The 26,986-nt window shown below is 41.9% G+C and overlaps 1 protein-coding gene, 1 long non-coding RNA gene and 1 pseudogene across 2 annotated transcripts in view; 2 read left to right on the top strand and 1 right to left on the bottom strand.

Moving 5' to 3' along the window:
- Positions 1-16,230, top strand: part of NKAIN3 (sodium/potassium transporting ATPase interacting 3) — a 563,225-nt gene extending 546,995 nt beyond the window's left edge. Inside the window, exons 6-7 of the mRNA XM_055432401.2 lie at positions 676-745; positions 15,044-16,230. Coding sequence (XP_055288376.1) covers positions 676-745; positions 15,044-15,053 — 80 coding nt within the window. The 3' untranslated portion in view covers positions 15,054-16,230. The remainder of the gene's footprint in view (positions 1-675; positions 746-15,043) is intronic.
- LOC129560304 (uncharacterized) overlaps positions 1-26,986 on the bottom strand; it is a 72,520-nt gene that overhangs the window by 36,119 nt on the left and 9,415 nt on the right. The gene's annotated exons all lie outside the window — the stretch shown is intronic.
- Positions 2,694-10,848, top strand: LOC148775276 (large ribosomal subunit protein eL42-like; annotated as a pseudogene).

Here is a 26,986-nt window from a genome sequence, read left to right as displayed (position 1 = left end):
GAAGTCGAAACTTTCTCTGCAAAATGCAGGTGCTTATTTGTCAGGAATGGCTTGAAGACAGAAGGCAAGGACATAGATTTTGTGACTTCTCAAAGGTCTTTCTAATAATGCAATAAATATTCTTAAGGGAAAAAAATGGTTTCTGGCAACAAGAAGAAAAAGTACATCTTTTGATATATGAGGGGAAAGGGCATATTTGTATGCCTAAGGACAAGCACATTATTTAAAATCTAATACCATTTAGTATACTTCATTTTTTATGAAAGCCAGTAACAACTGTGATTTTTCAGTCCCTAAGATCCCAAGTTCTGTGTGTGTTTCTTCAAATTTCCCCATTTTTTTCGGGTGCTCTGTGACAACCTAGAGGGGTGGAATGGGGTGGGAGGTGGGAGGGAGGTTCAGGAGGGAGGGGACATATGTGTACCTGTGGCTGATTCATGCTGATGTATGACAGAAACCAACGCAACACTGTAAAACAATTATCCTCCATTAAAATTTTTTTTAAATTTCCCCATTTTTTGACCACTAATAATATTTTGAACAGTCTTTATATTAAATGCACATTCTTCCACTGTGTGACAAATATTTTTGTTAACTTTTTGTGTGTTCTTTTAAGTCAGCTACTATTATGTGAACTTGCACACTTATTCATATTGGGCTGTGTTGTATTTGCAGTTGATTTCATAGGTGGACTTGATGCACACTCCTACTACCAGGATCATGTTACGTTAAAGCCCGTTCATCTGTAAGTAAAGGTGTGATGAGATGGAAAATATTAATTTTTCTAACTTGGCCAAAACTAACCAAACCTGAAATAATTTAGACCTACCACTACTAATCATTGGTTTAATTTTCCACTCATATTTGAAACACACCTTTCACATGTAACCCAACATTATCATTACTATTGTTCATTCCAAAAAGGATTTCAAGTAGTACAATGATTTAAGTTTCTTAAATGATAGTTTTGTTTTATTTTTCTTGTTATTAGAGTGCCAAGTTGGGGGGATGAAAGGATGATTTAGTGTACAGAACAGAGACTTAATATGTGTCTTGGGGGAGCAGAGCAGAGGAAAAAGAGAAGAAAGACTAGGTGAGGATCCAGGCTCTAACTGTGTGGTCCCAGGGGCCTTCTTTCACATCTCTGAGAATAGACTTGGTTCTGTCACCTGGCTGGAGGAGGAAGGATGGATTAAATGGAATAAGGTATAAAGAGCATCTCTAAAGCTGCTCATGACTGTGCCTAGTACTTAAAAGAAAAATAAGTGTTAATCACTCAGTCATGTCCGACTGTTTGCAACCCCATGAACTGTAGTTTGCCAGGCTCCTCTGTCCTTGGAATTTTCCAGGCAAGAATACTGGAGTGGGTAGCCATTTCTTCCTCCAGGGGACCTTCCTGACCCAAGGATAGAACCCAGGTCTCCTGCACTGCAGGCAGATTCTTTACTATGAGCCACCAGAGAAGTCCACCTAGTACTCAAATGTTTGACTAATCAGAAGAAAGTCCAGCAACTACAATGAAAACACCTCAAACTGGACAGATTTCAGTTGAGTATAAGGAAGAGTCACGGTCACTTGGCTGATAAAATACTAAAAAACAAGAAAAGAGATACCATGACTGCATTCCTAGAAAACTCTAAGCAGCAAATAGCTGTATAAAACAGTAGCTAGCGTGTACAATTTGCATTATTATCTCATTTCATCCTCATGAAAATAATGTACTAATAGTCCACTTTATAAATAAGGAAGCTGAGATTCATAGATGATAAACGATCTTCCCAGAGTCTCTCAAGTAGTAAGGGGTGGAGCTGGGGTCTTTCCTGGGTGAGACACTTTCACCATGACATTGTAGACTTGCTCAGATGACCTTCCCTTTCTTTTAGGCCAATGCTCTGTAATTTCGTGGTGACAGAGGAAATTGGTAACACAATCACTAGTATAAGAAATACGTATGAAAGGACTCACCCGCTACCTCTTTGCCCAAATCTGCAATTCTTCCCCCAGCTTCTTTGGGGATGGAAGCCTCTAGAAGCCTGTATTGGCTCCTCCACCTCCCCATGTGGAATTAATTTTATTCCAGCAGAGTGAGCTAAAGGAAACACAGGCTCACATGCTACACAAATCAGCACAGAGCCTGTCACATGATAGATGTTTAAATATATGTTGGTTTCTTAAAGCAAATCCAATTTGGGAAAGCATTCACCCCACGTCACATTCCAGAACCAAGCAACCACCACCTCATTACTCATGCTACCGAGTGCTCATGAATGATCTACCCAAGAAGTGGGTATCTGTGCATGTGGGGAACTTGGCATGGATTGTACAGTAACAAAGATGAGCAGAGCATCGGAAGTGAGACAAGAACTGAAACAGTGCCGGGCGGTGACCTGGACCGTCTTCTATACGCTTGTGACATGAAAAGAGGATGATGAATGATCTCTTTCATCCCCACTCTGAAGAATAACTCGGCAGAGAGATTGCAGTGTGAAAGATGTTGGTCGGATGTAAGAAAGATCTTTTTATTAGGGGAAGTTATTAAACACGGCAATAGATTGCTGAAGGTAATGGAATCTCCTTTCTTGAATGACATTCACTCATCCATGTGCCTGAAAAGGGTGTCTAGTGGGATGGCCCAGAGGCATGTGACTACTGTCTCTGTTTCTTAAGGTCTCTTCCATCTCTGTGAATCCAGAATGCATGAAACATCCTGGTAAGATTACCTAAAAGGCCGTGATCAACTCCACTCCCTTGTAAGGGCTTTTCCTAAAAAATTGAAGTATAGTAGGTTTCCCTGGTGGCTCAGTGGTAAAAAATTCACCTGCAAGCAGGAGACACAGGTTCAGGGGGCAGGAAGATTCGCTGGAGAAGGAAATGGCAACCCACTCCCAATATTCTTGCCTGGGAAATCCCATGGACAAAGGAACCTGGTGGGCTATAGTCCATGGGGTCGCAAAGAGTCAACTAAAAAGCCAAAAGCAATAGCTGATTTACACTGTTGTGCCAATCTCTGCTATACAACAAAGTGACTCACTTATACACATTCAGACATTCTTTTCTAATATTATTTTCCATCATGGTTTATCATGAGATATTGAATATAGTTTTCCCTGTGCTATACATCAGGACCTTGTTCCATTCTAAATGCAATAGTTTGCCTCTACCAACCCCAAACTCCCAGTCCATCCCTCCCCCACCCCCCTCCCCCTTGGCAACCACAAGTCTGTTCTCTATCAGTCCGCTTCTGTTTCATAGATAGGTTCATTTGTGCCATATTTTAGATTTCACATATAAGTGATATCCTATGGTATTTGTCCTTCTCTTCCTGACCTACTTCACTTAGTCTGATAATCTCTAGTTACATCAACTACCCTGTTCACTGCTGACCTCCCACACTTTTCAGCTGAATGTGGCATCAGCTACAAGCTGCAGGAAACAAGAGAACAAGTTCCTGCTTTGATAGATGATGCATGTCATTATGCCAGATGAATATGGAATGCCTTCAACCATAATGGAAGCAGGAATCTGCAAGATCAAACTAAACCCAAAATAAAATCATTGTATAGGAAACAATTTAAGAGGTCGGTGTGGGTTCTCCCCTCAGGTATGCAAATATGGCAGAGTTTGTCCAGTTGGCATCAGTCAGCCTGCTTGATTGTATTTTAAAAAGCCCTTGTTTGGGGTTCCATTGTAACTAGCACAGTGATGCCATATCCCTTGTACCAGCAACAGATTAGAGGAAAAGCCAGTCTTCTGCACTAAATCGTTAGGGGGGGCGTGTGTGAACCCTGGCTTTTAAGCTTCATTAAGGCTCTGATCTCCATGGAGAACAAATCCAGGTTTACGGAAAAGCTGCTTCATGAAGGGAACTGGAAGAATCTTGGTCATATTCTCAAGCACATGTAGACAGGTAACTTTCAACTCTAGATGGATGGTCACAGACAATCCATTCGCTGTAGACTTGTACAGAGAGTCCCCATTCTTGTGTTTGATTGTGTCATTGCTCATAATCATAAAGTGTCCGGTTCCAGGGCCCACAGTCCACCTGTGACTATGTGCACTGGGGTTATGGGATGGGGTGGCAGTTCATATATGGATTTGGTCTTTCCTGCTTGGTCTCGCTTTAAAATACCGGCATCAACAAATGAATTTATTTACAAAACGAAAACAGACTCAGACACAGAAAACAAACTTGTGGTCACCAAAGGGAAAAGTGAGGGAGGAGTAAATTAGGAGTTTTGGATTAACAGAGACTATTATGCATAATTACTAATACTATTATACATAATAACTAAGACTATTATACATAAAATAGATCAATAAGAAGGACCTACTGTACAGCATAGGGAACTACATTCAATATCTTGTAATAATCTATAAGGGAAAAGAATCTGAAAATGGATTATATATAATATATAAATATGTGTATATGTATATATAATGTGTATACATATTATACATATGTGTGTGTATGTATATATATATATATATACACACATCTGAATTACTTTGCTCAACACCTGAAACTAATACAACATTGTAAATCAGCTATATTTCAATTTTTTAAAAAGGTAACACTCTGCTCAATGTTATGTGGCAGCCTGGATGGAAGGGAGTTTGGAGGAGAATGGATCCGTATACAATTATGGCTGAGTCCTTTGCTGTTCACCAAAATTATTACAAGATTATTAATGGGACATACCCCAATACAAAATAAAAAGTTTATTTTTTAGATAAAAGTAACAGCATCAAGACCCACTGGTTAAATAAATTGGTTTACTTCCATTTACAACTGTGTATTGATCATTGGAAGGACTGATGCTGCGGCTGAAACTCCAATACTTTGGCCACCTCATGTGAAGAGTTGACTCATTGGAAAAGACCCTGATGCTGGGAGGGGTTGGGGGCAGGAGAAGGGGATGACAGAGGATGAGATGGCTGGATGGCATCACCGACTTGATGGACATGAGTTTGGGTAAAATCCGGGAGTTGGTGATGGACAGGGAGACCTGGCATGCTGCGATTCATGGGGTCGCAAAGAGTTGGACACGACTAAGCGACTGAACTGAACTGAACTGATTGATCACTTACAATGTGTGCAGCAGGATCTGGGCTGGAAATAACAAAGAGTTGTTTTTGTTAATAATAAAATGATGAGTGATCCTTGAGCTTCAACCTCCAGCAGCTAATGATCCAGGAGAGGAAGCCTACATAGAAATAAGCAGATACAAAGTGATCACCCCAAGGCAAGTTTTTGCAGAAGAGGAAATGTTTACTTCTCACTTGGGGAGAGAAGACACCACCGATTTGTGATGTCTGAGCTGACTTTGAAAAGAAGATGAAGAATTTATCAAGAGGAAAAGAAGAAAACAAGTGTTCCCTACATGGAGTCTCATCTGCTTGGTCACTCTGCATAGGATAAAGTTGAAATCTGTGCCTATCCAATGTGGCCTTTGCCACAGTTCTCACATAAAGTCAGCAAACCCACAAGGAAGCAGGTGTTTAAGCAGAGAAGGAATCTTGGCTCTTGGTGAGGATGCTCTGAGATCCCCAGCAACCATTGCTTCACCATCTAAACGATGTCATTCTTTATGCCTAAGGCTATAGAGATGCTTCCAGTGACTGTTGTCTGAGTCTGGCTTGGGGGTCAAGGGGAGCCTGTGCTGGGGTCCGTTATCTTGCCATGGCTGTGAATGGGGGGTTTAACTCTCAACATAAGTACATCCTGGGTCTCCACCAGGGTCTCCTCCGTTGCAGCTGCTACACCACCTTTAATGATGGGGAAGGACCAGTGCAAGGGTTGCTCATGTGGTCATGTGTGGTTTGAGGAGGACAGCTGCAGGGCAGCTTATGTTGGAAGCAACAGTACCACCAGAGGTAGAGGGTTAATAGAAGCAGCTTTACCTCTCAGGAAGAAACTTAGGCATATATAGGCATATAGTGTTAGTTGCTCAGCTGTGTCCAACTCTTTGTGACCCCATGGACTGTAGCCCTCCAGGCTCCTCTGTTCATAGGATTTCCCAGACAGGGATACTGGAATGGGTTGCCATTTTCTTCTCCAGGGGATCTTCCCTACCCAGGGATCAAACCCAGGTCTCCTGCATTGTAGGCAGATTGTTTCCCATCTGAGCCACCAGGGAAGCCCCAGGAAGAAACATAGTTTGGGATAAACCCAAACAACTCTAAAAGAGATACAGATAATCAAGGAGCATCATCGTGAGCAACTGAAATACTTCAAGGTTTGTCAAAACCATCATAATGGTCAGGGACTGGGTGGTGGGAAAATGAAGCCCCATGTAGCAATAACTCTTCACATAAAAATAATCAGACCAAAACAGCTTATCAAAGACAGACAGCAGTGGAGTTTTTGAACTAAGTTTTCCAAGAGAAGTAGAAAGATCTGATAATGTTAGAAATTTCCACAGGGAAGACACCCCGTGACTGCAGTTGAGAAAATTTGATGGAAAAAGCTTCTCCTGTTGCTTTTAGCCAATCTTTTCCTCAGATTTCCAAATAAGAACTTGACTTTTCTCTGGTATCTTGACTTGTCTGATTGCCTTTGCAGGAGGCTGACTTCTCTTCACAAAAATTGTTACATGCCATGTAGCTACCATTGATTGTCTACTCTTGCAACCAAGTTCTGGAAGACACACTGCCCCCCATTTCAGGCCAGCACTGCATTCAGCTCCCCCTGTACCTCCACCCTTCACACTCCAGACTCAGAGGAAATCCTCCTCTGACAGCTGGGCTGCTGGATGGAGCCAGAGTTGGTCACGTCCATCTGCTCTTTCCTGAGAACAGATGTTTGGTATCGGCATCCTTACAGGTTGGTGCCAAGCCATCCTGCATTTACAGCATCTAGATTAGAAACCAGCTAGGAGGACAAATCAGAGTGGGTGTGTGTGCGAGAGAGTGTGTAGAAGGCAGGGAGGTAAGAATGATGTGCTTTCAAACTCTGATTAACACATATGTGTGAAATCTAGAACTACGGTATAGATGATCCTGTCTGTGAAGTAGAAATAAAGACACAGATGTAGAGAACAAATGTATGGATACCAAGTGGGAGAGGGAGGCAGTGGGAAGAATTGGGAGATCGGGATGGATATATATACACTATTGATACTGTTTATAAAATAGATAACTAATGAGAGCCTACTGTATAGCACAGGAAACAACTCAGTGCTCTGGAGTGACCTGAATGGAAAGGAAATCCAATAAAGGAGGGCATACATGTATGTATGTCTGGGCTTCACTCGTGGCTCAGGTGATAAAGAATCCGCCTGCAGTGCAGAAGACCTGGGTTCGATCCCTGGGTCTGGAAGATCCCCTGGAGGAGGACATGGCAACCCACCCCAGTACTCTTGCCTGGAAAATTCCATGGACAGAGGAGTCTAGCAGGCTACAGTCCATGGAGTCACAAATAGTCAGACATGACTGAGCGACTAAGCACAGCACATGGCTGATTCATTTTGCTGTACAGCAGAACCTAACACAGCATGGTAAAGCAGCTATACTCCAATAAAAATTAATTAAAAAATAAAAGACACAAAAATAAATTTACAAAATGATAATAAGTAAAAGCCAATAACCTCCAACAATGTATTAGTAAACTGCAGCCGGGGAACCATCACTCCTCCATTTCCTGACTGAGCAACTGAAGACTAATAAAGTGATAGCTGTCTGGCTGGATCCTATTTTGACTCGTCCTCGGTTGGCTTTCACACCTTCATATTCATCTAGTGGTCTGTGTGTCTGTCTCTGTGGTACACAGAGCCAGGTGCCAATGACCTGCTCGGAGCCATCACTGCTTTGCTTTTCCCATTACTGGGTGTGCAGTTCTGTTCCCATCAGTCCCTGGAAAGGTAGCTCTTTGTACATATTAGCCCTCCAGGGTGGCCTCAAGCCTCCAGAGTGCTAAATAGTAAAGCACTCAGCCCCTCTGTCTGGTCCCCAAGGAGAGCTGGTGCCTCCGCCTGCCTGCCTTACTTGGCACCCAGGGGGTAGCACCCAGAGCTCACTGTTCTCCCTGGCTTAGCGTGCCTTCCCTCTATCACTGGCATTCATGACATTCTGATCCATCCTAGGTGATGATTATCCCTTTTTAGGGACTATATAAGAACATATCCTACAGCTGCTGTTCAGTCACTCAGTGGTGTCCAACTCTGTGACCCCACGGACTGTATAGCCCACCAGGCTCCTCTGTCCATGGGATTTCCCAGGCAAGAATACTGGAGTGGGTTGCCATTTCCTTCTCCAGGGGATCTTCCTGACCCAAGGATCTATCCCGGGTCTCCCGCATTGCGGGCAGATTCTTTACTGTCTGAACCACCAGGGAAATGTGTGATTTGACCAGCAGCAGTGAGATGGCTGTGTTTATACAGCTCACACAGTTCTGTTTGACCAGCAGCAGTGAGATGGCTGTGTTTATACAGCTCACACAGTTCTGGCTCGTTCCTACTCTGACCAATCGATGCACCACTGTCTACTAGGCAAGAACGTGGCCACCAGCGGTGCAGTTGCCCACATGCCAGAGAGGCTCCTTGCCCACGTTATCTGTCCTACGCCTCCCTGGGGACACTGAGGTCCTCTCATTTGACAAGTGACCTTGCACACTGCCCCCAGAGCTTATGGAGCCTGGTTCACATAAAACCTTTTCCAAAATGAGAAAGCTCATATCCAAACCGGTACCCTCCAGGGAAGTTATCAATTCCTGTCTTTCCAAGAAACTCAGGATTTTTCTCAGTACTTGTCGTCGGTGTCAATGGCATGAAAATTGATTTCTGTAGAGGTGTGGAGTTATAGAACCTCTCCTCCCCCCCAAAAAATTAATCAGCATGAGTAAAGGTAGCTTCATTTGGCCCTGTCCCCAAGAGGAAGCATCCACTGATTTTCAAATTAAAGATAATGAACATAAACCAAGTTTAATGTTAAATACATGTCTTTCACTTTATAGTCACATCAAAACTATGTATAAGTTGCAAGTTATGACAGGTTCCGGGAAGAAACAAGACGTAAGAAAGCTTCTTTCTGTGCCGACAGTGCTCTTGCAAAGTTGGTGAATGTTCCTAAAACCTGCCAGACTTTCTGTACAAAGTGTGGCAAGCGCCAACTGCACAAAGTGACACAGTACACGAAAGGCAAGGCTTCTCTGTATGCACAGGGAAAGTGGCATTAAGAAAGGAAGCAGAGTGCCTATGGTGGGCTGCTGCTGCTGCTAAGTCACTTGGTGGGCAAACTAAGCCAATTTTCCAGAAAAAAGGCTAAAACTACAAAAAAAGACTGTACTGAAGCTTGAATGTGCTGAGCCCAACAGCAGATCTAGTATTAGTCATTCAGTCGTGTCCGACTCTTTGCAACCCTATGGACTGCAAACAGCTGGGCTCCTCTATCCATGGGATTCTCCAGGCAAGAATATTGGAGTGGGTTGCCATTTCCTCCTCCAGGGGATCTTCCCCACCCAGGGATTGAACCTGAGTCTCCCACATTGTGGGCAGATTCCTTACTGCTGAGACACCCAGGAAGTAGATCTAAGAGAATGCTGACTATTAAGAGATGCATTTTTGAGCTGGAAGGAGATAAGAGAAAGGGTCAATTGATCCAGTTTTGAGCTTCATATTTTGTTTTATTATGAAGACAGTAAAAATTTGAGATTGTTTACTTAAAAAAGAAGAGAAAGAATGTACAAAATGCAGAGTCAAGTACACACACACAGAGCACACACACCCCAGAAGTGACACAGTGAGACTTAAAAAAGCAATAGAAAAAGAGACCACGACAGACCCATCAGGAGATGAACTTTGGAATAATATCACTGTCTTACCATTTGATTTCATTCTGCCTTGAGGGTAGTTACCCTAAGGCAACTGCTAACTTATCTACAAACATCTGCTAAAAAAAAAAAATTTTTTTTAAGGATCCCAAAACTCAACCTCTTCAACCTAGAATAATTGATCCATCATTAAAAGAGTGACAACTAGACATTTTGTGTCTCCAGAGGTGATGCAATAAGAAGACATGGCACCATCTATGAAACATCTTGGACTAACTGATCTTGGACTGAAAGTGTAAAAATACAAGAATAACAGAGTAAGTTAAACCTCACCACAAGGAAGTAATCAACCAATCTAGAATGTGGGAAATAGCATAGGAAAAATGGGAAGGAAAAAAAAAGTGGGGGAAAGGAACTCATAAAATTTTAAAGAGATTTGAAAGACCTGTTGGGCTTCTCTTGTGGCTCAGTAGTAAAGAATCTGCCTATCAATGCAGGAAACTCAGGTTAGATCCCTGATCAGGGAAGATCCCCTGGAGAAGGATATGGCAACCCATTCCAGTATTCTTGCCTGGAGAATCCTATGGATGGAGGAGGCTGCAGGCTACAGTTCATGGGGCTGCAAAAGAGTCAGATATGACTTAGCCACTAAACAAGAACAACAAGGAAAAATCACTGAGCTAGGGAATCATCACTTGGATGTGCCCATAAGTGACACATATGACATGATGTCTAAGATTTGTTTTTAAATACTCTAGCTAAAAAAAGAAAAATGTTGTGTGAATACCTGAAACTTAGATTATTTGTATTTTAGTTGATTCTGGATGGTGAGTAAACAAGGATTCATGATAGCATTCTCTTTACTTGTGTGTATGTTTGATTTTTAAAAATCCATCTGTTAATAAAAACCTTAGGCACGGTTGTCAGCAGGCTTTCCTGTCAATGCCTGCTTTCAAAGTTGCTTTACTGTCTTTTTAGAAAACTCCTTGCAGGCATATTTCCCAATGCCTGAAGAAACACTCCAGAATTCCTACCAGGAATCCATGGAACAGTCTCAGTCTACTTCACCGTTTTTTCAGTAAATGTTGCTAAAGCCCCAGAGCAGAAAAGAGTACCTCTATAGGGCTTCCCTGGTGGTCCAGTGGTTAAGATTCCATCTTGCAATGCAATGGACACCGGTTCGATTCCTGGTCCAAGAGGATCCAATTTGCCAAGAAAAACTAAGCCCATGTACCATACATAACCACTGAGCCTGTGCTCTAGAGCCTGAGAGCCACAACTACTGAAGCCCACATGCCCTAGAGCCTGTGCTCTGCAACAAGGAAGCCACCACAATGAGAAGCTTGTGCACCGCAGCAAGGAGTAGCCCTCACTCACTGCAGCTAGCGGAATCTTATGTGTTGCAAAGTCCCAGCACAGCCAGAATATAATAAAATAAACACTTTTTAAAAAGAAAATAGCTATAAGTAGAGGTTCAGTTCAGTTCAGTCACTCAGTTGTGTCTGACTCTTTGTGACCCCATGGACTGCAGCACGCCAGGCCTCCCTGTCCATCACCAACTTCCAGAGTTTACTCAAACTTATGTCCATTGAGTCGGTGATGCCATCCAACCATCTTATCCTTTGTCATCCCCTTTTCCTCCCACCTCCAATCTTTCCCACCATCAGGGTCTTTTCCAATGAGTCAGTTCTTTGCATCAGGTGGCCAAAGAATTGGAGTTTCAGTTTCAACATCAGTTCAGTTCAGTTCAGTCACTCAGTCATGTCCAACTCTTTGTGACCCCATGAATCACAGCACGCCAGGCCTCCCTGTCCATCACCAACTCCTGGAGTTCACTCAAACTCATGTCCATCAAGTCAGTGATGCCATCCAGCCATCTCATTCTCTGTCGTCCCCTTCTCCTCCTGCCCCCAATCCCTCCCAGCATCAGAGTCTTTTCCAGTGAGTCAACTCGTCGCATGAGGTGGCCAAAGTATTGGAGTTCCAATGAACACCCAGGATTGATCTCCTTTAGAATGGACTGATTGGATCTCCTTGCAATCTTAGGGACTCTCTAGAGTCTTCTCCAGCACCACAGTTCAAAAGCATCAATTCTTCGGCGATCAGCTTTCCTCACAGTCCAACTCTCACATCCATACATGACCACTGGAAAAACCATAGCCTTGACTAGACGGACCTTGGTTGGCAAAGTAATGTCTCTGCTTTTTAATATACTATCTAGGTTGGTCATAACTTTCCTTCCAAGGAGTAAGCGTCTTTTAATTTCATGGCTGCAATCAGCATCTGCAGTGATTTTGGAGCCCAAAAAAATAAAGTCTGTCACTGTTTCCACTGTTTCCCCATCTATTTCCCATAAAGTGATGGGACCAGATGCCATGATCTTTGTTTTCTGAATGTTGAGCTTCAAGCCAACTTTTTCACTCTCCTCTTTCACAATATTCCAATGAATATTCAGGACTGATTTCCTTTAGGATGGACTGGTTGAATCTCCTTGCTGTCCAAGGAACTCTCAAGAGTCTTCTCCAACACCGCAGTTCAAAAGCATCAATTCTTCAGCGCTCAACTTTCTTCACAGTCCAACTCTCACATCCATACATGACCACTGGAAAAACCACAGCTTTGACTAGACGGACCTTTGTTGCAAAGTAACGTCTCTTGTTTTTAATAAGCTGTCTAGGCTGGTCATAACTTTTCTTCCCAGGAGCAAGTATCTTTTAATTTCATGGCTGCAGTCACCATCTGCAGTGATTTTGGAGCCCCCAAAAATAAATTCTGTCACTGTTTCCCCATCTATTTGCCATGAAGTAACGGGTCCAGATGCCAGAATCTTAGTTTTCTGCATGTTGAATTTTAAGCCAACTTTTTCACTTCACTCTTTCACTTTCATCACATGAAAGATGAACGCAGGGGAGTGAGAGTAAGATGAATTGGGGTGTGGATTGGCATATATACATTATTGATACTACATATAAAACAGACAACTAAGTGAGAACGTGCTGCACAGCACAGGGAACTCCACTCAGTTCTCTGTGGTGACCTAAATGGGAAGGAAATCCAAAAAAGAAGAGATGTATGTACACGTATAGCTGAGTCACTTTGCCGTATAATAGAAACTAACACATCATTGTAAATCAACTATACTCCAATAAAAATTAATTTTTTAAAAAAGGTAACAATTAAAAAGATTTTTAAAAAGAAGGATAAATGAGCAGGTACCTAGATGCTCCCCTGACCACACCCCCCCTCCACCACCAATACTATTGCTAACAAAGAAAACATCCGAAGAGTCACCTGTTGGATGGATGAATAAACCTCCATAACTTGCCTCTCAAATAAATCTTCGGACTAAAAGATTTATAAAACCACAAAAACTCCACCATTTAATTTCACCCTTTTATCTTTCCTTGTTAAACTGCAGTGGGGTAAAAGGGTTAGGCATTGGGGCTATATCTCTCAGAATGTAGAGAAATAGGAGCGCAGAGAAAATGTGATAAGTAGTAAGGAGGGAACTGAGGGGTCCCACCCCTGAGGACTGAGAAGGGAACAAAATTTACAGGGATAAGGGTGGCTACCAAAAGGCAAAACTGGAAAAGTGGATCTTTTTTTCAGCTATTTCAAGTTATGACTAAAAAGTCTATATTCCAAGTCATAGAGAGAGTTATCAAACTGGGTTAATGGGAGAGAACTGCTGGATGGGGAGATAAAACAAGTATGAAAGACAGTCTCCACCGGCACCCTGCTTATAATTTAGTTGGAGGGAGAAAACTTACGAAGCTGAGTGAAACAGTCGGAGCACAGTTACTTGTGAGGCCGAATGCTGTTCGCCCCACATGGGGTCCAGTCACAGTATGTGAGTTGCCATGAGCAGGGTGAGCAAGCAACACCGCGGAGCTGGAAGCGGGGACTTCAAGGAGGAGAAGAAATACCCACTGACCTCAAAGTAGGTTTGGACCAGCTAAGAATTCTCACAAGAGAGAAACAGAGCAAAAGTATGCAACAAATATTTGCCGGGTGCCAATTATGTAGCAGACACTGTGTTGAGGCTGATCCTGTATGAAGATGCTGTAAGCTCTCGCCTTCCCAAGGCTAATTGCCTGGTATGGGGCCTGAAAGGGGCAGCATCTTCATCAAATGTGTGGAGACAAGGACGACTGGAGATGAGAGTGTGTATTCCAGAGAAACAGAATCAATAGGGTGTGTGTGTGTGTGTGCGTGTGTGTGTGTGTGTGGTGTGTGGAGAGAGAGAGAGATTTTAAGAAATCTGCTCATGTGATTATGGGGCTGACAAGTCCAAATCTGCAGAGTAGGCAGGCAGACTAGAGACCCAGGAAGAGCTGACATTGCATCTTGAGTCCAAAGGCAGTCTGGAAGCAGAATTCCTTCTTTCTTCAGGGACCTCATTCTTTTCTCTTAACACCTTCAACTGATTGAACACAATCCACCCACATTATGGAGAGAATTTACTTTACTCAAAGTCTATTGATTTAAACATTAATCTCTTTTTAAAAAATGTCATCACAGTGACTTTTAGACTGGTGTTTGACCAAATATCTGGGTGCTATGGCCTAGCCAAATTGACACATAAAGTTAACCATCACAGGGCTTCCCTGGTGGCTCAGTGGTAAAGAATCCACCTGTCGAGGCAGGAGACATGGGTTCGATCCCTGGTCCAGGAACAACTAAGCCAGGCACCCCAACTACTGAAACCCATGTACCCTAAAGCCCATGCTCTGCAACAAAAGAAGCCGCCCCAGTGAGAAGTCTGTACCGCAACTAGAGCAAAGCCTGCTCGCAGCAAGGAAGAGCCAGCACAGTCAAAAATATATAAATTAAAGTATTCTTTTTAATTAACCATCACAGAGTGGGGTGTATGTAAGGGCCATAGGTGGTGTGAAAGCCCCCTATGTGTGTATGATTCTTGAGCAATCAACCAGCAGAAGCCTATAGGTTAGGTTAGGGGCACATCTGGCAGTTTGGAGACATCACCACCCTGTCATCTTTACCCCAAAGTTACCAAAGACAACACCTTTACCTCACTCCCCCATCTTCTTGTGGCTGGCGCTTCCTTCCCAGGAAGCCAAGTCCCTCCCTCTGACGTTTACACCTGCTCACCCACCCTAATCAGAAAAGCAGGGAACCCTGGTGTTTTGCTTGCTAACTCTACAGTCAGGAACCCAGACACCACAAGTCACATTTTGCCTTTTATAAAGCCCGGGTAAAGGAAATTTCATTTTCAATTTTGAAATCTTTTAAAGCAATTCATATTTTCTGTTTTAGGTCGAAATAAGTAACGACACTGACTCTGAAACGCAGCTGCCGAACTTGACTTAGGAAGCAAAGCATCACTGACAGCACTCTCTGCATCAACACGTCTCACTTACTTCCAGACGGTGGACCGCACCTCCCCGCTTTTCCACGAGTCACGGAGTTCTCCGGGCACAGCCTACGTATTATTAGCCTTGTTCGCTAGATGAATTGTAGGTGCTTGGGTGGGTATTTTTTAGTCATTTCCTTCTTATATGAAGACTTGTAAATTGTACCCCCAAAATCGGTTTTTAATTTTTTAACAATATTTAATGTGAGGCATGCAACATGAAAACAACATTCTGTGAAAACCTTCCACAGTCAATTCTAAGAGAAAAGTGGGTTTGTGTAGTTGAGCTGTCAGGTCCCCATTGCTGCTTGCGGTGACCCCAGACCTGAAAGAGTTCACATGGTAGACGTCACCTAGGGTTTCTCAGCAGCAAGTTAGATGCCATGACAGCTGATAAATGGGTCCAGAGAGTGGATCAGGCTTTCAGACTGAGTATGGATCAATTGTTCACCACCACCAGACAAAACAGGGAGTCCTCCTTTGTTCTCAGCTTTTCAAAACCCAGAATAATAGTATGGCAATCTAAATGTTCAGACGTGTGAATGACATCTTGTTCTTCCTGTGTTCTGAAAAATTATATATCATGGGTGTAAGAAAGAATGAAATAACCAGTAGAACATCTTTGCCCTTTGGAGGGAATCTGGGTATCTCTGAGGTTCAGATTTTCTACCCTTTATCCCAGACTTGCTATTGGCACCCAGACCTAAATATACAGATTATAGGTTCATGGGAAAAAATCACAACCATAAATCTGCAATCAGAAGTGTTGCTCTTAATATATTCCAAAAAAGTATCCAAATGGCATGGAGTTCTGTATATACTTCTAAAGAAGTATATATACTTCTATTGGTTCTACATCAACTTTTCTTTCTTCTAACCTATTCCAATAACCAAGAAAGTAATATGGGAAACATAATTTTCCATGGAAGAAAAGGACTGTCTTGAAAACTCATCACATTTTTTTTCCCATTCTTATCTTTCAATGACTATTTCCCACATCAAAATAAGCTTTGCTCACTTTGTGTAACAACCAAGATTGGTCCTCCTAGAGGCCATGAAATTGGGTACATGCACTATTTAATCCAGAAGGTGTTAACCTGGCCCATGAACCTCTAAGTCGGTCTACAACCCGTCTTAAATGGTATCTACTTTTTGGTATTTCTATAGAGGCTTTCATTTCCTACTTCTTCTTCTAAGTCCACATATCTTATGAGATCGCCTTAAGACTGAGAATTTATGCAATAAAGTCCGCCCTGGTTCATGACGAACAACGTGGGCTTTCTGGAGGCCTGCTATACTCACAGCCTCCTCTGGACTGTGTCTCCCATCAGTCAGCTGACACCCACTGAATCCCATCGCTTTTCATTCCACTGAATAAACCCAAATTAAAAATGAACAGGAGGTATCAGGGAGTGGGGAGAAAGACCAGTCCAAGTCACCTTGTACAGTTGAGGGAGGTGAATCCTCAGGGATTTGCTGATGTGTCCAGAGTCCTGCTGTGTCCAGAGGGCATGTTTTGTGGCCCAAGGAAGGAGAAGCTGGAGGACAGACAGGGAGGGGGTTGGGTTCCCAGCCCACTCCTGTGGTCTTGGAGAGTGTTGATGTCTTACCCTAGAGAATTCCTCATCTGTAAGTATAACAACAATTCCTCCCTCCCAAGGGTAAGGTGAGAACTAGTTGGAAATGTACCACAATTAAAAGAGGCAGTTCTCACTGTCATGTCAGAGCAACAAGGTGGATCCTGTCTGGAGCTCTTGCTACCCATTCAAGTGCTGTGAAAACCCCATGCAAACTCCAAACTCTTCCAAGTTTTCTTAAAAATAGCTTGAAAAACTTGCCCGTATTTAAGAGATTAGAAGTAATATTCACTAAACAGTGCATTTCTTAATTTACAAGTAATTTTTACCTTCAAATCCAAGATGAATACGTAGTATTACTAAGGAGGAAGCTAATAGAATATGTAAAAAATGTAGAAAATCAGTAAGATGGAAGAATAAAATTAACATTTAAATATTTTAAACTGTCATTTCATCATCCCCTCCACACGTACACAGACACACACACAGACAAAACACAGTGAACACTTCAAAAAAATTACCGCACTAACTTGCGTTGCCTTCATATAAATTTGAACATACTTCTATGAAGCACTGCAGAGTCCTAGATCTTTTCTAACTGCAGATTTGAGGAGGAAATCCTTATATTAGTCATCTTTCTATGGATATTCAGTATATGGAACTACTTGGTATGGTATGTGTGTTTTCAGTTTTTAATCTTTCGTCATTGAAGTTATCACTGCTTCAAACCCCAATGCTGTCAATCCATAATGATAATTCTAAAGTTCCAGTAATGTTCCACTCATCAGAAGCAAGCCAGATAGGTCTCCTGTCTGCTCTCCCTCCCCTGGAGCTCTTCCGTACCTCTCCTAGTCCCACCAGTCTTCAGAAGTTATGCTTACTTAAGATCAATGGATGAAAAGATGCACAGGCTTGTGCAGTAACACTCAGCAGCCACTTCTTGATCTGGGTAATTCCGACACAAAACTGTCAAGCTTGCTGCCTCTTTATTGTTTAGTCGCTCAGTCATGTCTGACTCTTTGCGACCCCTGGACTGTAGCCCTGGACCAGACTCCCGTGTCCATGGAATTTTCCAGGCAAGAATTCTGGAGTGGGTTGCCATTTCCTTCTCCAGGGGATCTCCCTGACCCAGGGATGGAGCCTGCATCTCCTGCATTGGTAGGAGGATTCTTTACTGCTGAGCCACCAGGGAAGCCCCTCTTGCCTCTTAGAAGTGAGCATTTCCAGCTTTTGCAGCAACCTGTCATAGGGAATCCACGCTGCACTGGGCATCACATGGCAGCACTTCTGACAAAGACACATTCACTCTTATGTACATTCCTGCCTCATCTTGACTTCTCTGTATACAAGTGTATGTCTGGTCAAAGTGAGGGAAAATGAACATATATTTTTAGCCTGCATCCACTGGATAAAATTTTGTCATCCTAGAAGTTGATCCAGCTCCAGGTTCATGCACTCTTCTCAGAAATGGCCCCAGTAAAGCTGGAGATGGGACAGCCAGTGCCCATAAGCCCTTTAGCAGTTCTCACTGTCATGAGCACTGATTAGAATGGAGATGGGGAAAGGTAAAACCACTTTATTTTTCCCTCTTTGAACCATCCTGGCATTGTGTCTCGCGAGCTTTGTCCACCCCTACCCCAGACTGTGTCTTCCGTCTCGCATCAGTGACTTTTCCTTTTATAAGTGTCTTCTGCTGCCATTGTGCAGTTAAGATGCTTTCTAATTTACTTTCAAGGTAGCAAAAGTGAAGCAGGGGACTTACAGCAGAGGAGGGGCTGAATTAGAAAATTCCCAAGAGACAGAATACATATGGGGTGTGGATCAGCCTCAAACAGATTTCTCTGATTTCCCTTTATCTGCCTGGAGTTTGGGCAGAAATATGCAGAAAGGGCTATTCCCCTGCTGCTCACGTTCATCGAACCCTTCGGGTCAGTCTCCAAAGGTCACAGTGCAGAAAATGATTCAGCATTCTTTATTTTCTACTGTTCTTATAGAATCTGGTTTCTTCTCAGTTGCACTGAAATGTAATCTTAAAGACTTCTGTTTGCTTCTCTGCCTTGTCCAAGGATAGACAAGCACCTGGGAAGGCTGGAATAAAGTGAAGGTATTATAAAAAAAGAGAGAAATTTCTCTTAGGAAAAGCTCTAAGATAGTACATCCCCAAGTGTCTTAGCCTGCCACCTGCTGTAAAACGTTAGGGTATGTGTCCCTGAAACAAAAACTTGTGTCCATCACTCCAAGCTGAGAGGCTGTTGGCTTACCTGTTTTGAAGATAACTTGACATCCTGCCTAGGAAAACACTGACTTCCTTCTTTTTTCCTCCAGAAAAATAAGCCCTACAATTTACTATAGTGGTATAGTGGCGCTAGTGGTAAAGAGCCCACCTGCCAATGGCAGAGACATAAAAGACACGAGTTTGATCCCTGGGTCAGGAGGATCCCCTGGAGGAGGGCATGGCAATCTACTCCAGTGTTCTTGCCTGGAGAATCCCATGCATGGACAGAGGAGCCTGGCTGGTGACAGTCCATGAGGTCACAAAGAGTCAGACATGACTGAAGTGACTTAGCACATAGCACACATTTCCTGTAGACCTAGGTAAGGGAGGCAGCCAGTTTTAAGAGGCTGAATCTAGCAAACTATGGCAAGACTACCATCTGTCTCACTTAATGGATGGACCACTCATGATTGAGAGGAATTTGTCTTCATCAACACCAGCTGCAATATACATTGCAAAGCTGGAGAGAACGATCGTGACTCTGCTAAACTGAGGAGGAAGTAAAAACCAAAATTGCTCATTTCAGTCTTTGCAAATTAGAAAGGAATCCTGCCAAGAATAAACAGATCTTCACTTCACACCTAATTTTAAAATGTATAATGTCCCAAAATGTGGATCCAGCATGGAGTAAACATTCTGGCTAAGTATTTCTCAAAGGAAATACTCGCTTATCATTTCAGAGTTACATAGTATGTAAACAGGAGAACTTCTGCAGTTGATTAGAATTCAGATGTTCTGACTCGACCTTCTAGCCCAAGTTAGTAGCTCTTCCAGTGGATAACTGAATTAAGTAGGAAAGAATATCGGTAATTGATCTTTTTAAACTTAGAATGTCTCTTTTTCTTATTTCCTTCCTGTTTAAGAGTCATCTGTAACTTTTGCTGGATTGAAGGTCTACCTATGTTCCCTGTTCAAATATCCATGATAAATAAACCTGTAACTCAAGGATATTATGCCCAAAAGTAGAACTGATAAAGGGAATCACTGCTCACATAACTGCATAGTGTGTAATGCAGAAAAGGAGTAAAAGTAAAGAATTCTTCAAAAAACTATTCTCAAAAATTCATGATTTGTGGGCAGCATTTCCCTTTTCATCCTGAAAAAGCTTAATATCTTTATTGCGGGCTAAGTGGAAAAAAAAAACTCCATTACTCGAAAGTAGGTAAATCTTCTTAAATATGGATATTTGTAGAGAAGTTTGGTGCCAAGTGATACATAAATCATCTTTCATGGAGTTGCAAGCATATAAAGAGCAAGAAATACATGGGATACTGAAATATTCAAAGAAATCCAAATATGTTTTGGCCTGAAGCTGATAACTAAATTAAGTGAAAAGAAGAAGGAGAAATAAGAAGAAAAGAAAGGAAGGAGTAAAGAAGTAAAGAAAGAGAAAGAAGACAGGAGGGAGGAAGAAAGAGGGAAGAATTCAAATCTGAAATTCTACCTATTTTGTATTTGGACATATCAGTCCTTAACTTGTGGTTATTGTTCTTGTTTCTTTGAGTGACTGAAAACTTGGACCATTTTCCATTTAGCACACACTTTTCCTTTGCTCTCTAGAATTAAGTTATTTTTAAAACAGTTTAAAGAAACCAGTTATCTAGTTATTCTCATAGAATTGCTTTGGCAGTCAACCTTGTCAGTCTATATGTGTTAGGATTAGGGTTACCTAGGGCTTCCCAGGTGGCTCAATGGTAAAGAATCTGCATGCAGTGCAGGAAACCTGGGTTCAATCCCTGGTTCAGGAAGATCCCCTGGAGAAGAGAATGGCTACCCACTCCAGTATTCTTGCCTGGAGAATCCCATGGACAGAGGGGCCTGGCGGGCTATGGTCCATGGGGTCACAAAGAGTCGGACACAACAGCAACTAAGGAGCAGCAGCAGCAGCAGTGTAACCTACCTACAAATGACAGAACAGAAAGATGGCAGTGACTTCAGTAAGATCCAGGTCTGTATCTCTTCTTATTTCAAAATCCTGGGGACAGTCAGCAAAGAGCTGGACCTGGGTTCCCTAGAGACAGGGACCCAGGCTCCTTCTCTCTCATTGCTTCAGTATGTCTCCTGCCATTCTCAAGACCATAACATGATTTCTAGATGGCTGCCAAAGTTCCAGCCATTGTTATTGTATTCCAGCTAAAAAGAGAGAGAGAATGGTGCTTCTTTCACTTAAGGATGTGTCTCACATGTTGCACACTTGGTTCATCCCAAGTTCAGCTGCAAGGAAAGCTAAAAATTGTAGTCTTTATCAGTGGTGGCCTTGTGTTCATCTAAAATTTAGGGGTTCAATTTCTTAGTAACAAAGGGAAATGTATACTGAAGAATGTTTAGCAGTCTCTGCCACACAGTTCAGACTAGTGGGCATGGTTTTTTGGAAGAATATTTTCATTTACTTTGATTACAGTGCATTATAAAAAAAATACATATATTCTTCAATACTGTGAGGAATTATCAACTCTGTGAAATGAGAATTTCTACCTCATCTTTCTGCCTTTCTTCTTAGAAATAAAATAATAAACCTGTGACACAAGATCCTTCTATTTTTCCCGTAATTCTGCAGAATATATTTTAAATTTCCTTCTCTGGAAATTAAATTGCAATCTAATGTATTGCTTGGTTCTCATTGTTCTGTTACAGACATACATTAATTCTTCTATGATCATAACTCTTCAACTCTTATTGTGGCAGCACCTTTTCTTCTGATTTGATTGGGTGTGCCATTATTTTCTTTTCATTCAATTCACCAAGTGTGTAATGGACATTGGTGATTAGGGAGATGGGGAAGGACATTCAAGTGAAAAATGTATGACCCTTCCTTTTCTGTTATTTTCTTTCAGTAAAAGTTGGGTTTGTGTTTCCTTTCAACCTCTAAGAACATAATATTGGCTAGAGATGAATGAGTACAGTCATCCTTCTGTATCCATGAGAAATTGGTTCCAGGAGCCCCCACAGAAACCCAAATCCTCCAAGCTCAAGCCCCTTAAATAAGGTGACACAAACAATAAAAACAGTCACCCCCCCTCCCCGTTCCTGCACCAACACTCCAGATGGGCAGATGTGGAAACCCGCGGAGACAAAGAGCAGGGTGTATTTTAAACTACTTGGTAGTCTGTTTCTCTAAGAATAAATACAGTTGAGGGAAATCATAAACTGTTTTTGTAATTAGATTTTATCATATGTTCCTCCAAGACTCTGTGAGACAGTGAATGTGTGTGTGTGTGTGTGTGTGTGTGTGTGTGTGTGTGTATGAGTAACAGAGAAACAGAGAAAAACCTTCCAGGTACCACTCATTAAACAATATTCCTCAAAATTATTTCTGTTGCTGCAAAGTGTTAGTTATAGTCCCTCACACCTTGTACCTGCAAATCCGGCTGCTGACACTGATCACCAAGATAAGATTGGTTCACTTATCCATGCTGAACACACGCATACACTCACCAACTTCACTGAGCACACCCTTTTTTAAATAATGTACCATGTGGCCCATGTTCCTGAAGGATGAATAGTATAAAATTGTTTTAGGGATCGAGAGTTAAAAGAAGAAAGATGCCTGAGACAATATATTCTTTTCTCTGCAAGATCAGGCTGTTGCCTTGAAAGGACCTCAGCAATTGGCTTGCTCAGTTCAGGGATGAGGAGACAGATGGAGGCTGGTAGCTGCAGAGGCTTGCCTATCCTCCTACCCAGTGTGCTAGGCAAGCTGTCAGTCCAGCCTTCTGTTCTTTCCATTGGGTGGTCATTGGCTATCACGAGTTTGGACTGAACCATCCCTTGGCTGTTGACGGAAATGTTATGATTTTTTTCATCTGGGCTCTGGCTGATGGCTCCTCCCATTCCACCTTTCCTCTGCCTGTATCTGAGCATCAGCAAGTCCCAACCAGTGGCCTTGCCTCTTGTCACTTTATCTTCACAGGACCAAAAACCATCTCAGACCTCAGATAGCTGCTCTTCACTTCCCACAAGACAGAACTGCTCTGTCCTGCCTCCCTTCTTCTTTCTTTATTCTAAAAAATATGATTTGATCTGCCCTAGTCGAGCCTTCTCCTGCTTTTGTTTGTCAACCAACAGAGTTTCCTTTCAACTACAGTACCAGATATCAGGCTCTTCTCAGGACTTTCATTCCTGAGGAAGTGGTTTTGTAAATAATTGCTTCAGGTCACTTTTTAACTGCCTCACATGGTTTCCTTTCTTTTAAACCTCTTTAAAAAAAAAAAAAAACGGGGGTGTGGAATTGTTCTTCTGGTGTCTTAACTCTCTTTTAAACCTACACTAGCAGTCACTGAATGCACTCCTAACGAAATGGTTTTCTTGGGTCTCCTATGTAAAATGAAACTAAGGGCCTTGTCATTGAAGTCAGTACACTACAGCACTCAGATCATGACGGTACACATGGAATATTCTACATGTGAATGGAAATCAGCTCTGCTTCCCTCGTCATCACTTGCCTTGTGTTGAGCAGACCTTTCTTTGCATTGTCCAGGGTATTTATTATTCTAAACTGTCACATTTAACCCATGTAGTCAACCAATACCTAGAAATACTTATTTAGGTCTTTCTATGGCTTTTCATTTTTGTCATCACTCTAAGTAAGAAAATTCCTTTCCTGTGCTAAATATTTTAAAGCAAAATATAATATATAAAGCACCAGGTTAAGTAACTTTAGACATTGGAATCTGGAGCAAGTTATATGGCATGCTCGTTTTTATAGGGCAAGCAAAACTCATTAATTCCACTTTATTTATTATTTTTAAACCACTTGTTTAATGTGGTGAGTTAAGGGGAAAAAAAGATTGATCTTTGGGGTTTTTTTAACATCACAAAGAAGAGTCATTGATTACTCAAATATCCAAAGTTCACCCAGAAATCGAAATCACTTTGCCCTCTGGAAAGTTCTTTTTGTGCTCTCAGGCTTACAAGGATTTGGCTCTGAATTCTCTGAGCCTGAGTCATATTGGTCCCATCAATCTTTGTCAAGAAGGAAGTTTCAGGGGAGGGGTGAGAAGGGGGTCTTCTGATCCTATTTTATTCTTTCCTCTTTTGCTTCAGGGCCCATGGCTGTCGACTCTCCTTGAATAAAATAAATTCTGCCTGATCTTCACATTTCCATATCTGTAAATATGGGGCCACAAGATAATTAAAGCCTCTTCAAAAAGTGGAGAGCTTTCATTAAAGTTCCCCTGCAAATCTAAGACACCATATGATGGATGCTTAGGGTAGCACAGGATATTCTTAGCATCCATGACAACTGTAATAAGGTTACGTTCTTGTGTTCTCATAAAGACATAGATACTCCAACTTCCTCCTATATAACTCAAAGGGAATTTGGGCATTAGCACTTCAAAATACTTCTAAGTCCTTTGGGGAATATTTGAAGTGAAAAGTACTAATTTTCTAAAGCAAAATACAATTTATTCTCTTTCAGAATAATAAAGTTATTTCTATCTCCTAATAGAAATGTATAGGTGAGAACTACTGCTGAGACCGTCCCAATCTGAAAACACTAAGGAATTTCTGCCATTATAGGTAGAAAGGCAAGAAAACATTGCCTTCTCAGTTGTGTTTTCCTTTCAGATTTTTCTGAGACTCCTTTATATGAGACAAGAACTCTGCTACCTGCGAACCTCTGCCCACAGCAGAAGTGAGAACCAAGGAACAAATAGAAGCAGTCTTTGACTACCCCAATAAACGTTACAAAACCCACACTCTGAAACTCCTGAGTTTTTCCCATAGAAAAGCTCTTCAACCCTCTTCTTAAATCCTATTGACTCAATTTACACACAATTCTAATTATTTTAATGACATTTTCATGTCATGACATTTCATGTATTTTTCAAGTAAAAATAGAAAATTAAACATAGGTATTGTATACAATATGCAGAAATACAATAATTTAACATATTCTCCTAAACTAAAAGAATGGAGAGAACTAATATAAAAAATTCTACAGCACAGTTGTCTGGAGACATTTAAGGTAAGAATGACTGCACTTAGTAGAGTCTGTGGGTAACATTGTATTGCTTCAAGGAATAGCATTTTGTTCATACAGTGATAAATCCAGATTATCAATAAAAGCGTTTATTGTAAATTAGGAACCCCTTAGTCAAGAGACTGTCCTTTCATTTGTCCTAAAATTATAGTATTGATTTTTATTTATTTACTTTGTCATCTACTGGAAAAATTTTCAAATAACCACACAGATCTTCAATGTCTATAATTTGAATGGAAACACTTTAAAATATGGCACCGCTGTGCTCCATGTAACCTGCACAACTTTATACCATTGGCCCTGTGGTGAACAAGTTCTTCTTAAATAACTGGGTACATAAATTTTATTTCAAAAAACTCACCATCCAAAATGGTTAAAATAAAGACACTTTTGTATTCAGAAGGTTAAAGTCTCAGTAACATCAAAGATATCCCCTGAATATTCTGAATGGGAGTCATGTTCTAATAAGATCCTCTCTCTTGGGGAAAAAATGCAGAGATTTTCAAGATTGTGGTTCTTGGTATTATTTCTCTGGCATTCTCCCCTTCAATAAATTTTCCTCCATCTTGTCCCAAATTATCTCTTCTACTAGAATGCCCTGATATTTTCAGTTGCAAGGATAGCAAAGTCCTGGAGATGTTTCGCAGACAAGGGAAGCTTTTGCAGAAAGCATGAGTGTAGCAAGCTTTTTCCATGGGAGGGGTTACTCTCCTTCTCCTTTTGCCAAAACAAACTGCTTCCTGGTGCATCCTTGGCCTGTCAGAGCTCTTCTTTCTGATAACAGCAGCACATAGCAAACTGGGATGTGTTGTTACTTCTTTATTCATGGAAAGTCTGATATGCACTTTGGTGTATAGAATTGACAATATCTAGAAGATACTGCTGCTCTTGAAGTTTCTCTGCGGGTAGGGACCACCCTAGCATTTGCTACACCAGCTCCTCGAGAGAGACAGGATTAGATGACCTCCCTGAAGCCATACCAGCAACCCCTGGTGTCTAGCTACAGCTGCTGCTTCCTTTCAAAACACCTGCTGCGTGTGATGGTCTGGGTGGGCACTAGAGAGATGAAGGAAGATCATAACCAGGTTTGCCCGCAGGGAGCTCACAGTCAGGAGTATGAAGAAGAGTGCTAACCTCACAACCCTGAACCAACGCCTGCTGGTGCTCTGCACAATCCAGACCCTTGCGAGGTGGGGGAGCTGGGGCTTTGCTTCCTCCAGATTCCAGGTCCCAGCTCACAACCTTGCTGTTTCTCCCTATGACTCAGCAAAGGCTCAGCATCTACTTTGCCCAAGAACCTGGGGTAGTAACAAAAACATCTTTGCCTTGAGACGTTTACAGAAGAAATCCCAATAGCTTTCAGGTAGCTGGTAACTTGCTTTCCTGGGGTCCAGCCTCTAAAAAGGATGCCTGTCCATACTAGCCCAGAGGCTGCCCTACCCATCTGGGCCAACCTGTGCCATCTTTCCTGTGTGACTCTGGATGAAAAGAGCGAAATGGACCAAATGAGCCCCCTACCACTCACGACCTGCATCACAAATGCCAGGACTGCAGTCACCCACCTCAGACAAACCAAAGCCAGTCTGAAGGGCCTCTGCATTCACATCAGAGCTCCTCACAATCAAAAGCAATCACAATTGCTACTCACTCAAGTGACTTTCTTGCTTCATCTCTGATGATCCGAGAGTGGTAGCATAGGGTTTCTAGTTTGATAGATCACTGTTTAAATAAAACGCAGAGCAGGCAAGTAAGGGGACTCAGTAAAGGAGAAAATGCAAGGCTGAAAGCATAGTTGCAGCGATGACACGACATGTAATTGTTTCTTTAGTATTATTTCTAACTAACTCGATATTATTATTTATTGAAAGCAGCAGAGCAGTATTGAAATGGTGAGAATGCCTCTAAGTCTCTTTATCGCTGTGACTAACAGAATTCAAGTTAGTTTGTTCTCACATTGGTAACATCAACTCTGCCATCTTATGGAAAACATGGGAAGTACTTAAAGCAGTTT

This window comes from Moschus berezovskii, chromosome 16, assembly GCF_049115385.1.
Source record: "Moschus berezovskii isolate FMDL1 chromosome 16, NW_MosBer_1.0, whole genome shotgun sequence".
Lineage (NCBI taxonomy): Eukaryota > Metazoa > Chordata > Mammalia > Artiodactyla > Moschidae > Moschus > Moschus berezovskii.
Note: the sequence above shows the minus strand (reverse complement) of the source record. Positions and strands in the feature narration are given on the sequence as shown.